The 15,015-nt window shown below is 42.9% G+C and overlaps 1 protein-coding gene across 9 annotated transcripts in view; it reads left to right on the forward strand.

The window, feature by feature from the left end:
- DPY19L1 (dpy-19 like C-mannosyltransferase 1) overlaps positions 1 to 15,015 on the forward strand; it is a 135,416-nt gene that overhangs the window by 30,721 nt on the left and 89,680 nt on the right. For all 9 annotated transcript variants that reach the window (XR_012157446.1, XM_073332901.1, XM_073332900.1 and 6 more), the window contains 2 exons: positions 4,343 to 4,400; positions 11,899 to 11,990. Coding sequence is in view for 8 of the 9 variants with exons in the window: in XM_073332901.1 (XP_073189002.1) it covers positions 4,343 to 4,400; positions 11,899 to 11,990 (150 nt within the window). In the remaining variant the exon portion in view is untranslated. The remainder of the gene's footprint in view (positions 1 to 4,342; positions 4,401 to 11,898; positions 11,991 to 15,015) is intronic.

Here is a 15,015-nt window from a genome sequence, read left to right on the forward strand (position 1 = left end):
TATGAGGAGAGGCTGTGGGAACTGGGATTGTTTAGTCTGTGGAAAAGAAGAATGAGGGGGTATTTGATAGCTGCTTTCAACTACCTGAAAGGGGGTTCCAAAGAGGATGGATCTAGACTGTTCTCAGTGGTAGCAGATGACAGAACAAGGAGTAATGGTCTCAAGTTGCAGTGGGGGAGGTTTAGGTTGGATATTAGGAAAAACTTTTTCACTAGGAGGGTGGTGAAGCACTGGAATGGGTTACCTAGGGAGGTGGTGGAATCTCCTTCCTTAGAAGTTTTTAAGGCCAGGCTTGACAAAGCCCTGGCTGGGATGATTTAGTTGGGGATTGGTCCCGCTTTGAGCAGCGGGTTGGACTAGATGACCTCCTGAGGTCCCTTCCAACCCTGATATTCTATGGGGCGCAGGACACTTGCACGTTTAAAATGATGGTGAATTCTCTGTAACTTGACGTCTTTAAATCATGATTTCAGGACTTCAGTAACTCAGCCAGAGGTCAGGAGTCTTTTACAGGAGTGAGTGGGTGAGGTTCTGTGCTCTGCAAAGGAGGTCAGACTAGATGATCATGATGGCCTGACTGAGCTTTTGGTACAGTAATTTCTCGCTTAACTTCGTAATTATGTTCCTGAAAAATGCTACTTAAGTGAAATGATGTTAAGCAAATCCAATTTTCCCATAAGAATTCATGTAAATGTTGGGGTTAGGTTACAGGGAATGTTTTTTCTCCAGACAAAATACTTATATATACACACACAGTATAAGTTTTAAACAATTTAATACTGTACACATCAATGGTGATTGTGAAGCTTGGCTGAGGCGGTGGAGTTAGAGGGTGGGATATTTCCCAGGGAATGCCTTACTGCTAAATGATGAACTAGCACTGGGCTGAGCCCTCAAGAGTTAGCACATTCTTGTTAATGTAGCCTCACGCTCTACAAGGCAGCACGGATGGAGGGAGGAGACACAGCATGGCAGAGCAAGATGGAGACGCAGCCCGTGTGTGTGTGTGTGAGTGAGAGAGACACACACACACACACACACCGTGTGTGTGTGTGTGTGTGTGTGTGTGAAAGAAAGAGAGAGATGCACATTGTCTCTTCAAGTTGAGACAGCAGCTGCTGCCAGAAAGTTCCCTCTGTCCTGAGCCCTGTCGAGTTTCCCCCTGCTGCCCCTGCTCTGTGGAGATGGGGTATAGGAGCGGAAGGAGGGGGACACCCTGTCAATAGCACCCCTCTTACCATCCTCCTCTGCACAGCAAGCAGGAGGCTCCTTGGAGCAGGTCCAAGGCAGAGGGCAGGAGCAGCAGACGGCAGTGGGGGATGGGACAGCTGAACTGCCAGGCAATTGATAGCCTGCTGGGTGGCTGCCGCACAGGGAACTTAGGGGAGCTGATGTCCACTCTGGTTCCAAGCCCCCACCAGCTAGCTCCAACGGGCTGCTCTTTCTGCAAGCAGTGGACAAAGCAGGTGGCTGCCAAACAACGTTATAAGGGAGCATTGCACAACTTTAAACGAGCATGTTCTCTAATGGATCAGCAACGTAACAACTAAACAACATTAACCGGGACGACATTAAATGAGGAGTTACCGTACAGGTTTTCAGTTAGGTTTTCCTACAATCTGTCATTGCTGAGGAAAGATGTAATTTAGCTTATAGGCTGATGGTTTTCACATGACTCCACTCCCATGGAGCTCTGTGTGTAGTATATTCCATTTTGAAAAAATGTGAAAGAATGATGGGAAGGCTGCAAAGTCAAGCACTCAAAAGTTAGAAAATATCAGTTTTCATGTAGTCAGTGCAATCTTAATTCTGCCCCTTGTTCATTATGGCAATCTAATTACATCATGAGACCCCTGTCTCTTTCAAGGCACAGGATGTACTGTGCTTAGCAAAGGAGGCAGCTGTTAACGATTTATCTTTGTCCTCAACATTCAGTGTGTGGATCCCATGCCTTATTTACTTCACACCATCCAAATGCTGCAATGAATCTGACATTGATTTTTTTCATGAACTTTTCTGTGGTGCCCATTAGCGTGGCCACCTGAGTGCCTCCTACACATTAATGAATTTATCATCTTAATACCTCTGAAGTAGGGGAAGTATTATCCCTCATTTTACAAATGGGAAAATGAAGCATGTCATATCCTAGCAAGTGCCACTCATGAGGGCTGTTGTGAGTAAAATCCAAGTCTCTGCTGCTCTGGATTCTTAACAGGTGTTTCAGGCTTCCCTCAGTCTCAGTAGGCTACAGCCCTGTTTCCTCCTTTGGCTCCTCTGGCACATTTCCTGGGCACAGGCTCAGTCTGCTATGCTTTCATGGAAAGGGAGCATCTCAGCTCATCTGCCCTAGACCCCCAGGATGAATGCTGGCCCCTGAGATAACCCAGTTACTTAAACATACCCTTCTCCAAGGACTCCACCCAAAAGATGTGAAGTTTCTAGTTACATTTTAACTCTCAGGAATGTGCAGCAGTTGTGAAACAGTGAACACACACACATACACTGCACAGGGTGTAATACATTTATGCTCTTTACTTAATCATGTAAAGCACCGGAGAATACAGATCATACAAAATAATAAACATCTGAAACCACAATATTCCTCACTAGCTCTCCCTTCCTTTGTGAGCCCTTGGGGAACCATGCGGGTCCAGAAGGCAGCAGGCTTTCTAGAAGGCCCCTCCACAGACTATCCATATGCAACAGCCTGCATTTCTCTTGTATACCCAGCTTGTGCAACCGTCCTCATTCCCCAGGCTTCCTCTTCCTGTCACACTCTTTGTTCCTGTGTGTGTATGTTTAAACCTTTCCTGGTCATCTGGCCTGTTCTACTCCTGGTAAGTTTGCACTGCTTCTCCCTTCCCCTTCCCTTCTGAGGAGTCAGCTAACATGTTTTTTCTAAGGGTGCAGCTTTCCCATTGTCCCAGGTGTTTGCACCTGAATAGGGTCATTGATAAGGCTAAGATTTAGTCATGGGTGGGTATATGTAGCAAAAGTCATGAACAGGTCACGGGCAATAAACAAAAATTCACAACCTGTGACCTGTCCATGACTTGTACTATATACCCCTGACTAAATCTTGGGTGCCCTGGAGAGGGGGCGCTGCAGGTCATCGGGGACAGGGGGCAGCCTAGGGGCACCGTGGGCGCTCAGCGGTGGCCCAGGGACACTGCAGATGCTCCGGGGTAGGGGGGCGGCCTGTGCTGGGGTGGGAGAGGAGGGAAGGGTGGCCTGAGACTGCCCCAGTAGTGGCTAGTCAGTCACACTGGTCACTGCAGAAATCATGGAGGTCCAGGAAAGCCACAGAATCCATGACTTCTGTGAATGACTCGCAGCCTTAGTCATTGAGTCCTAAACACTCTTCATGGAATCTGTCTTGTGTGTACCTGCTGCAGGACCTGTCAGCAATGGTAGATCTACATACATATAGGTACTAATAATACATCAGTTTCTTGTAATAGAACTTCACAATATGAACCGGTTTCAGAGTAACAGCCGTGTTAGTCTGTATTCGCAAAAAGAAAAGGAGTACTTGTGGCACCTTAGAGACTAACCAATTTATTTTGAGCATAAGCTTTCATGCATTCGATGAAGTGAGCTGTAGTTCACGAAGGCTTATGCTCAAATAAATTGGTTAGTCTCTAAGGTGCCACAAGTACTCCTTTTCTTTTTACAATATCAACCAGAATTCATAAGTTGTACAGAGAGAGTCCCAATTCAACACAAGGCACAGATTCAGACCAAAATTTGCAAAAGTGTCCACCAACTTTGAGTGCCCATTTTTTGGGTGCCCAAACTCAGACACCTAGGACCTAATTTTTTTTTCCCAGAGGTGCTGAGAATCTGCAGCTCCTATTGACATCAGCTGAAGTTGCAAATGCCCAGCAGTTCTGAAAAGCAGGCTCTGGCTGGATCAAGTTTTGGGCCCTCAGAAAATGAGGAACACCTAATTAGTTGCTGCCTCTAAAAATGTTGGTCTAAGAGGGAAGCCTGCAGCAGAGCTAGGTAACCAGATTATTCCACTGGATGTATATTAAAGGAAAATTCAGAGGAGTTCTGCAGGGAAGACATACAATACAAGGGTGCAGAAGAAGGGTGGACTGTTCTAAAACTAATATTGTTTGCCTATCTAGACTCTTAACTGGTTTACATTGTAATTCTCTCTTCTACCTCCTCCCCTCAAAATAAGTAAACAAATAAAAATGTCTGTCACAATGTCTGTTTAAAAGTGAAAGATTAAATATTCTGGGGTGTGGACACATCTTGTGAATTTGGGTTTCAGAAGATATTACTTGAATATTATGAAATTCTGTTGCACTCACTTTTCTTTTTCTTTTCACAGTGGGAGCCGTCTAGGAGGCCTAGTTACGGTATCGTGCTACTTTTTCAATCATGGGGAGGTAGGTCTTTTAGACTTCGAAATTTTTGATTGTTTTAGACTAAATCAGGTGTGTGACTTTTCTTTTAAAAATAGAGAATGCCTGTAGTTTACATCTCAACATGTGCTTAAAGGTAAGAAAACATTATTGAAAAGAAAAAAATGTAGTATTTTGAAAGTACCTCTGAATGTAAACTTTTTGTGGTATTTAAGATGCCATTATAGATAGAGCTTTTTTTCACTGAATTTCAGTTTTAATTTCCCATATACCTACGTGTGGATGAACTCTTTATAGAAATCCCCTACTTTAAACTCCTTCGTTACGAAACATCAATCTCAGTAACTAATATTGTGCACTGATGTCATTTATCTTTCAGCTAACTATTTTTAATGAGGGAAGGTAGAACATATAAGAAATGTTGGAACCTACAAACATAAATACTATTTAGTCATTTCTTGTTTTCTTAGGTTGGCTTAGCATTCTTGGTTGGTTTTGTTCTACTAATGCCCTTAAACTGAATTTAGATGAACAGCATTCTTATTGTCTAATAATATAATCCAAGGTTTCAGGGTAGCAGCCGTGTTAGTCTGTATTCGCAAAAAGAAAAGGAGTACTTGTGGCACCTTAGAGACTAACCAATTTATTTGAGCATAAGCTTTCGTGAGCTACAGCTCACTTCATTGGATGCATAAAGTGAAAAGTACAGTGAGCAGATTTTATATAGACACACAGACCATGAAAAAATATACATTGTAAGGAGAGTGATCACTGAAGATGAGCTATTACCAATATAATCCAAGTTTATTTGAATATAATTATGAGAGCTTTCCATCAAAGTGTAGTTGGTGGTTTTTATTTGAATAATAATCTTCTGGCTTCGCTTTTCTTCCCCTTAAATATAAAAGAGATGGTATTGGAAGTGGATTGTGGAGAAATGTAGTCTGATGTATGTGTCAGGTTGAGATTTTAATTGCACAAAAGTCAGGAAATTAAAAACTGATTTCCATCTCCACCCAAGAAGTAAATTGGTTACTGTATATACACTGTATATTATGCATAACTCTGTATTCAGAAGACAATACTATGTGTGAAATCCTAGCCCCAGTGAAGTCAGTGGGAAAATTCCCATTGACTTCTCAGGGGCCAGGATTTCAAACTATGTTTGCATAGTTATTGTTGCTGTAAGAATGAAAACTGTAGCTTTGAACACCATCTCTGGCGCTATTAAAATGTGTCCCTAATGTTGCATTAACTTTCTTGTGCCGAACATAGTTGTTTAATGTATATTCATACGGTTGTATTATTCTATAAGGCACTTAGACCACATTTTCAAAGGTATTTAGGTGCCTAAGGATGCAGGTAGGCACCTGGTAGAATTTTCAAAAGCATGTGAGTAGGTGAGGTGCCTCACCAGCATAGGTGCTTTTGAAAATTTCACTAGGAACCTGCATCTTTAGGTACCTTAACACCTTGGAAATGTGGCTTTGACCCCTCTGGTCAGTAGACATTTCACAAATAAATGTGTTCATTCTGATGTCTAGAATATTTATTTCTCCAATTTGTAAAACTGCACCTTTCAATCTCGAGGTGCATGTACAAACCTCTAAAAATCACACTATCACTGACGCAATGAGAGTGAGTTTGTTTGACAGCCACCACTGTTGCTCATCAGTATCCTTTCAAATACCTCTTCTAACAATCCCTCATAGTTTTAGAAAACACAATATATCTTTCTTAAGAAACACACAAATGGAGCAAGTTTTATATAGATTACAATATCATTTTAGTTTTTGAAAGTAGATAATGAATACTTAATAGATAATTCAGGTTCAGATAGCCACAGTTGAACTGTATTTTCTGTCAGTATACTGATGTTTAGTCTACTATAGGTTTCAGAGGAACAGCCGTGTTAGTCTGTATTCGCAAAAAGAAAAGGAGTACTTGTGGCACCTTAGAGACTAACCAATTTATCTCAAATAAATTGGTTAGTCTCTAAGGTGCCACAAGTACTCCTTTTCTTTTAGTCTACTATAGCCTCTATCAGGCTACACATCATGTAGAAACTGTCTACGTCTATGCAGAAAAATAATGCTAAGCTTTTGAAAAAAGCTTTATTCCTTTAGAAAATAAACATGGGATTTTTTTTCCACCACTATTGTCATCTCTCTTGTGTTTTGAAAGAATAAATGATTTTAAGTGCCCTTTGGCTGTGTTTTCTGGTTTTTTACTGAGAAACGTGTGTTCTTCTTCGAGTGATTGCACGTATGCGAACCGCTGTAGGTGTGTGCACCCTGAGCACAGTCACCAGAGATTTTTCCCTTAGTGGTATCCATCACGGCAGCTCAAGTGTCCTCTGGTGCCGTGCGCACATAGTGCAGGTATAAAGCGGCCAGCCGATCTTACGCCCCCTCAGATCCTTCTTACTGGCCATGACAATCGCTGGGACTATTCTTGCTTCGGCAAGCTTTCTCAGTGGTCTTCCTTTTCCTATAGTTGTATATAGTTGTAAATAGTCAGTTTTTAGTCAGTTTAGTGTAGTTTGTGTATCTCATTTAGTTAGCAGAGTTTGGTCTGTTACCTGGTGCCGAGGCATGTCTGGTCGCTGGGCTTCAAGCCCTGTGCTTCCTGCAACAATGCTATATCTCCAACTGATTTGTACGCTACTTGCCTGAAGTGCTGGGGAGAGGCTCACATCAGGGACCACTGCCAGATCTGCTGGGACTTTGTCTCACACAAAGAAGGACCAGGAGGCCAGGGTGAAGTTTTTACTCATGGAGGCAGTGTTGAGACCTTCCTCCAAACTGAGGAAGTCAGATTTGGCACTGAGTACCTTTTTGAACCTGTGGGGGTTTCCCCTCAATTACGGGATTGTATTCAAGATCCTGCTATTTGGTGGCCTCCGAAAGAAGAGCACTACCTCCCCATCAGGCAATACCCAATCCAGACTTGGATGCTGAACCCAGTGCTGAGTTCCATGAACTGGTTCTGCAGGACCCTCCAATGTGGAAAGGGAGGAAGAGTGTCCTCAGCTGGTGCTGGCCGCCTCCTCCTCTGTGAGGCTGTGTCAGGAGCGGGCATGTCACCTCCCCAGGATGACTATAGGGCTCACCAAGAGGTAGTGAAGGAGTCCTCCCATAATCTGGTTGACATTTTAGTGGTGGCAGGCCCATCAGAAGTAGCCCTGCCTCTTAATCAGGCCATTTTGGACCCTGTTAAAGCCCTGTGGCAGACTCCTGCTTCCCTTCCCCCCACATTAAAAAGAGCTGAATAGAATATTTGTGCCTGCCCATAGCTATGAGTTCTTGTGCACTCATCTTCCCCCTCCGCACCCGGCTCCCTGGTGGTACCCGCTGCCAATGGAAGAGAAAGGCAGGGTCATCAAGGTACAACACCAAAAGCAAAGGACCCCAAGAAATTGGATTTATTTGGTAAGAAAGGTTTATTCTACTGGGGGGGTTGCAGCTCTAGGATTGCAAACCAGGAGGCCTGCTGGCCAGATCTGACTTCAAGATGTGCAACACATCTTGAAGAACAGCAGGTACGGAAGATTAGTAATTGTTTTTTGCCTGACTTACCTTTGTGTCTTGTTGTTCAGATTGAATCTAGTTGCCATATGGCTCCATCCTGAGTTGAAATTAGTTTTGCCTTTTCCAGTTTGCTCAGCTGAGCTTGGTAAAGGTCTTTGAATATGTTCAACTACATTTAATTGCATTAGCGCTTCTTTAACTGCTTGATAATGGATGTCAGATCTTATTGAAACAGTCTTGGTTTTTAAGATTAATTAAAAACCTGAGGAGCTAAATGGCTAATACAATATCTTTCAAATGGAAGTTCAAAAATAATTATTCTCTGAAGATACCATTTGTGCAGGATTCTCACTTGTGTGGGACAGGCACAACTTCTCAAGTTCTAAAAATGTCTGATTCCTAAGGGTAGCAGACAGGTATAAATGTGCCGCACCCCACCATGCAAGTTAACCATTGTCCTTTGACTTTTCCAATTAGTTCCTTCTACAGAGGTGCACACAGAAATTTTTCACATAGTTCATAAAACCAAACCCCTTTGTGTCTGCCCCATCCAGGCTTCCCCACCACTCTTCTCCTGGCCAGCTCTCCTATGTGGGCACTCACCACATCTCCCTGTACTAGCAGGTCTTGAGGCTGTCACTAGTGAGTCCTGCAGGCAGAGCAGGGGGGACACAGCCGCTGGAAGTGGGACAAGGCTAAGCAGGCCCCTGGCGGGGGAGCCCTGATGCAGGAGCCAGCCCCATGGCTGTAGTGAGGAGGAACAGTGCTGGTTGCTCAACTGCCCACTCAGTTTTGGCCCTGAGGCCCGTCTGTCATGATAGAGGAGCCATGGGTCAAACCTCAGTGGCACTGTGACCCCCATGCACCAGATTGCAATGCTGCTCACTCAGTATTGGTCCGATAGTCTGCCTCCCTGTCATGACAGGGGCTGCAGGGCCAAACCTGAGTGGGCATTGAGACAGCCAACACTGCTCCTTCTTGCTGCTGCAGTGGGCCTGGCTTCGGTGCCAGGGTTCCCCACTGGCACCTTGCCCAGCCGCACCTTCCAGCAGCCTGAGCCCTGGGTGCCCTGCCAATGGTATGCTCTGTGTGTGACATGCATACAGCTGTGGGCATCACTGGCCTTGACCACAGATTAACACTGTTATAGCTTCAACAAAATGCTAAAGGAGTCACATACGTGTGTGTGGTGTCTGCGTGTTATATCAAATAACTTTTGGCATAAAATAAAATATGCTGCTTTGGGCTATCTTGAAAAAGAAACATTTACCTTACAGCGATATTACATTTCAAGCATTGGAAAATGGCATAACTCATGGTAAAGTCAATATAGCAATAAGGTAAATGCTCCCTTTTTTTGGTTGCTCATCCTATGTATCACTTTTTGCTTTTACAGCTTTTTTCCTTTTTCCTTTCTATATCTTGCAGGTTAGGTACATTTTAAGTGTGGCTGTACTCTGAAAAATAACTAAAAAATGAAAGCACTTAACAGTATTTGTGCTTTTAACATAATATCTACTTACTTCACCAAAAAATAAGCATTTACATGTTTGTGCTGCAGAGCCAATACAGCTGAGCATGAGCGTGATTCAGTTCCTGCTTGCTAATTCTTAAAAGAATTGTTTACTAAGTTCCAGTTGATTACACCTGTTAAAAATCATTTGAAGACTAATGGGGTTATACAGATATTACTGAGGGTTTAATTTGAAGGTAATCTGGATGAATAGTTGTAAACTGGGGAAATAATTTGCTCTAAAGATCCTTTTTATTACTTTGGTGATACAAGAGTAAGAGAAAATCCAGGCTGACCCTGATCAGGAGTTGTTTGCATGGCTGACAGTTAAAATAAATAAAAGGGCGAGAAAAAAATAAATCTGTCAATTGAACACATTTGATTTGGAAATTAAGGACAAACATGGAGCAGCACAGTATTGTGTTTAGTCACTATGCTGAGTGAAACTGCACTTTAAAATGTTTTTCTTTTCTTCATATCTTTTCAATAAACTGTTTCTTATTTTCTAGTTTTGCTTCCGTTTCAACAGCTTGTTCCTATCACTCCATCTGTGTGTGGTTCCTTTTTTCAGCTGATGTTTTAATATTTCATAATCATTTTCATTCCTTAAATCTGGGTTTTGTTCTCTTCCCTTGATTAAACCACTTCCTCTGTTTAAATTCTCTACCTCTCTCCTTCCTCCTTTGTACAGCATCTGTCCCTTGAACTCTGTGTCTTCCTGTCTTGCGTGTTAGCAGGGGACATCTAACAACTTAAATTTGTTCCTCCACATTCTGCCAAGTTTGAGCTGCCTTTGGGCTCGTACTCTGTTTCACTGTTTTCTCTGATATTGGGAATTGCTGCTGTGTGAGAGCACAGCATATTCAGCACTAATTGGCCTCTTAAGTATGATTGGAAAGTAATATGTCAAATTTAGGTGGGAGCTTAGGCCCTTTTTGGTTGCGATACACATACTCTTGCTGCAGATTAAATACTACCATAATCTGTGCAGTCTAATCAGTTATTAATCAAGACAGACATAGATGGGGGTAGAGAGAAAATATTGCTGATACCTAAGTTAACATGAGAATAAAAGTCCATAGAAACCCTTTGATTGCTACCAGCAGTTCCTCAGTAAAAGTCTCGGTACTAGTAAAAGTCCAGCAAAGTCATTCCCCTTCCATTGCCACAGTAAATGCATACAAAGGAGAAATGTTTGTCTGTTCAAGATTACTTTTAAAAATGTTGGATGGGAAAATACATACCTGATAGGTTTAATTACCGACCGACAGCTTTCTTCTAGCTTTGCTTGTATATTTCATGTAGTTATTAAAAGGTTTTATATTTAGATACTGTATTGAATTTGTAGTACATCTTACAGCAGGTTCTTTTCAAACAAAATTTTCTCACACAGTTAAATTGCTTATGTATAGGAAGGAACATCTTTCAAAAGTTGAAGTAACGTGAAGCCTGTTGTGTATAATTGCACAATAACATTAATTTGAAATGGAAAAATGCTGCAAAGAAATATTCAAGTTATATAAAGTTTTAGTTAACTCCTGGGTGGAATTGAATTTTGAAAACCAAGGATCTCATTTCTGCAAATCCTTGTGTAGGACTGAGCCTAAAGGCTCAACCTAGCCCATATGCGGTGGCACAGCTACATGCTTTGCTACCCCAAAAGCATTCTGGGAAGAAATTGTGGTTCAATCACAATTGGTTTGCCTTCTCATCATTTGCTCAGCGATGTGGGGGAGTAATTTACAGCATCCATGTAACAGGTACACTTAGTTTCAGCTGCTCAATGTTACTGGCTTATGTGTTGGTGAACAGAGCCAAGTTTCTGTACATTCCACACAGCTGTTGGGTGCACAGTCTCTGCTTTCTTCTCTCCATGCTTAAACCGCAGTGTGGGAGACCTAACAAAGGCACACAAGTGTGTTGGCTTTTCCCTCACGCTGCTCCCCTTATGTGTACTCTTATGTGTAACTGCATTAGCTAGTCACAATCTTGCTGTTTGAGTAGTCCTTATTCACATGCATAATTCATTGATTTCAGCGAAGACTGTTTTTGTAAATAAGGGATTGCAAGATAGGAGAACCTGTGCTACTTTGGCATCTTTGTTCTTGGTGGACAAAACTGCTCCCAAGCTGTCAGATTTTTGTTATTGCAAGAGTAAGATATTGTTCTTGCTTTAGTTCTCTCATGTCAAGAGGAGGAGCCAGTAGTAGTGGTTAAACCCCCCAAACCCTCTCCCCCAACCGTTAGAGACCCGAAGCTGCATCTTCACTCAAGCATGCATGCTCCTTCCTTCCATCTCTTGTGTTTTGTTTTGTGACACACTATTTTATTGACTTATGACTGAGTCTTCATCTAGTTTGTTTTTGTACTATTTCAGTTTCCGTAGTTGATCATTTTAAATCATAAATGCATTGCTTTGTGGGGAAAAAATGAAAATGTAGCAGAACATACTATGAACTAATTTAATTCTTATTTTCAGTGCACACGTGTGATGTGGACTCCACCCCTCCGTGAAAGTTTCTCATACCCATTCCTTGTGCTTCAGATGTTGCTTTTGACCTACATTCTCAGGTACCAAGTATCAGAGGGGTAGCTGTGTTAGTCTGTATCTACAAAAACAATGCGGAGTCTGGTGGCACCTTAAAGACTAACAGATTTATTTGGGCATAAGATTTTATGGGTATAAAAACCCACTTCTTCAGATGCACGGAGTGAAAATTACAGATACAGGCATAAATATATATTGGCACATGAAGAGAAGGGAATTACCTTACAAGTGGAGAACCAATGTTGAAGGCCAATTTAGTCAGGGTGGATGTAGTCCACTTCCAATAATTGATGAGGAGGACCCCACCACACCAGCCACACCATCAGAGGCTCATTCATTTGTACATCTACTAATGTGATATATGACATTGTGTGCCAGCAATGCCCCTCTGCCGTGCACATTGGCCAGATCAGACAGTCTCTACGTAAAAGGATGAATGGACACAAATCAGACATCAGGAATGGTAACATACACAAGCCAGTAGGAGGACACTTCAATCTCCCTAGACACTCAATAACAGATTTAAAAGTAGCCATACTTCAACAAAAAAAAAACCCTTCAAAACCAGATTTCAAAGAGAAACTGCTGAACTACAATTCATTTGCAAACTTAACACCATCAATTTGGGCTTGAATATGGACTGGGAATGGTTGGCTCACTATAAAAGCAATTTTCCCTCTCTTCATATTGACACCTCCTCATCAATTATTGGGAGTGGACTACATCCATCCTGACTAAGGGCTTGTCTACCTTGGCAATTTACAGCACTGAAACTTTCTCGCTGAGGGGTGTGAAAAAACAGTGAGGCAAGTTGCAGCGCTGCAAAGGGCCAATGTAGACAGTGCACCAGCACTGGGAGCCACACCTCGCATGTGTGTGTGCGGTTTTTTTTAGAGCGCTGGGAGAGCTCTCTCCCAGTGCTGCACTGTGACCACACAAGGCATGTTAAAGTGCTGCCAGTGTAGACTAGCCCTGCATTGGCCTTCAGCACTGGTTCTCCACTTGTAACTCCCTTCTCTTCATGTGCCAATATACATTTATGCCTGTATCTGTAATTTTCTCTCCATTCATCTGAAGAAGTGGGGGGTTTTTTACCCACGAAAGCTTATGCCCAAATAAATCTGTTAGTCTTTAAGGTGCCACCGGACTCCTCGTTATTCTCAGGTAGCTTCCAATTTATGTGTGGTTATTAAGAGTGAAGAGTTAAAAAACAGAATCCCTGAGACAGTGCATTCATTTATAGGCTATGGTCTTGTACGTACTAGTTTTTTCCCCTCAGACATTACCCATTATTGCTAACACTAATGGGTCTCCACCATTGGTAGCGGAGGTGATACTACTGGTGTAGGCCAGGCTCCCATGATCACAACATTTTTAACACTGGGCTAGTGGAGCTACATTGGTGTTAGCAACATTGGCAATGAAATAAACTCATAGCTTAGACACAGCCTTACTGTACAAACAAGAAATCATATATATGATTCTTTCAGTGATTGCCCTTGTCATTCCACACTAGATGTGTGGGCACCAGTGCATCAGAGTTGGATAACTTTTTCCCATAGCAATACCCTTTGTGGGGGCTCATGAGCCCGCCGTGTGCTTTTGCTAATCACAAGAGCATAAAGGGGCCGGGGGGGGCGGGGGCAGAGCTGCCCTGCCCCCCCACCTTCTCCGCCCATCATCAGTAGTCATAACAAGTCTGAATGCCTCACACTTCCCCTTTGTGCTTTAGAGACCTAAATTTCAGAACAAGTGGATAAAGTGAACAAGGAATTTAAGGTTTTTATAGTGAGGGTTGTTTGCCCACTCCTCTTCGGGGTCTGTGGTGGATGAAACAGACTCAGCGACTCGTGACAGCTATCACTATGCACCCTGTTTCATGGCTGCAGGTATCGAGCATACCAGCTGAAGTCCCACACCCTCTGAAGGTTCATATTTGTTTTGGGGAAAAGCAGAGGAAGCTCTGAACACTAAAAGATTCCAGGATAACCCTGAAATCAATTGGTATTTATACCCCTGCTATAATAAAGAAGCAGTTTTGGCCTCAGGCCCAGCAGAGGTATCCATACTACCCAGTGAGACAGCCCAAAAGCTCTAGAAGGCATTCTAGGTCTCAAAAGAAGAGACCCCTGTCTTCACCTCCTTCAACTTCTGCGACCTTCAGACAACTTTAAACTTCCAAGCAGTCTTTTTGATTCTTTGGTCGAGGGCAGCAAACCACTCCCAGAGATCTTCTCTCCCTTTGGCAACAGGTTGTCCCACTTCCTAAATGCCTGGACCCACATTACATCAGATACCCTAAGCATGCTGGAACTGGGATATGCCCTGCAATTCATGAATATTCCTCCATTCCTCCTGCCCCCTTCCCTGACCCTTTTCACAGACCACTCTCACAAGGTTATACTAATTCACTAAAAGATGCTGACATCCGATTCCCCAGATGTACATGGGCAGTGGTTCCATTATGCAGCTCTCTAATCAAGTCCAGCAGAGTGGTTGTGACATCTATGCCCTTTAAGGCCTTCTATAGTGCTGCTCGGCCAACTGAATCAAATGCAGCCGTAAGGTTGACATATGCTACGTGCAGGGGTTTTTGAACTCATAGTGTATCTCTGACTACAAGCGGAGAGCTGGTGGCATCTAGTGTGGAACTGTTCCTCGTAAAGCCTGACTGTTGGGAGCAACACAGAGCAGGGGCTCCAAACGTGCCAGCAGAACATTTGCAAACACCTTCCCTGGCCTGGACGATAAAGTGATTGGCCTATAGCTCTTACATTCACTGCTCAGTCCCTTTTCCTTATAAAGTGAGATCACAATACTGTCCTTCCAGCTGGTTGGCAAGGTTCCAGTTCTCCACAACAGATGAAATATGGCCAGAAGATGGCTGTTCCATGAAACTTTAATTGGTGGTCCCTGTCACTCAGACAGAAATCCATGGGGGCATTTTGAAACTTTGACAGTTTTTCATTATGAAATATTTATTTGGTGACTGAGGTAACTGAAAAATGGAGTCAGAGGACACCATGGGTCAGTACAAATTCAGGTGAG

The sequence above is a fragment of the Lepidochelys kempii genome, chromosome 2 (assembly GCF_965140265.1).
Source record: "Lepidochelys kempii isolate rLepKem1 chromosome 2, rLepKem1.hap2, whole genome shotgun sequence".
Taxonomy (NCBI): Eukaryota; Metazoa; Chordata; order Testudines; family Cheloniidae; genus Lepidochelys; species Lepidochelys kempii.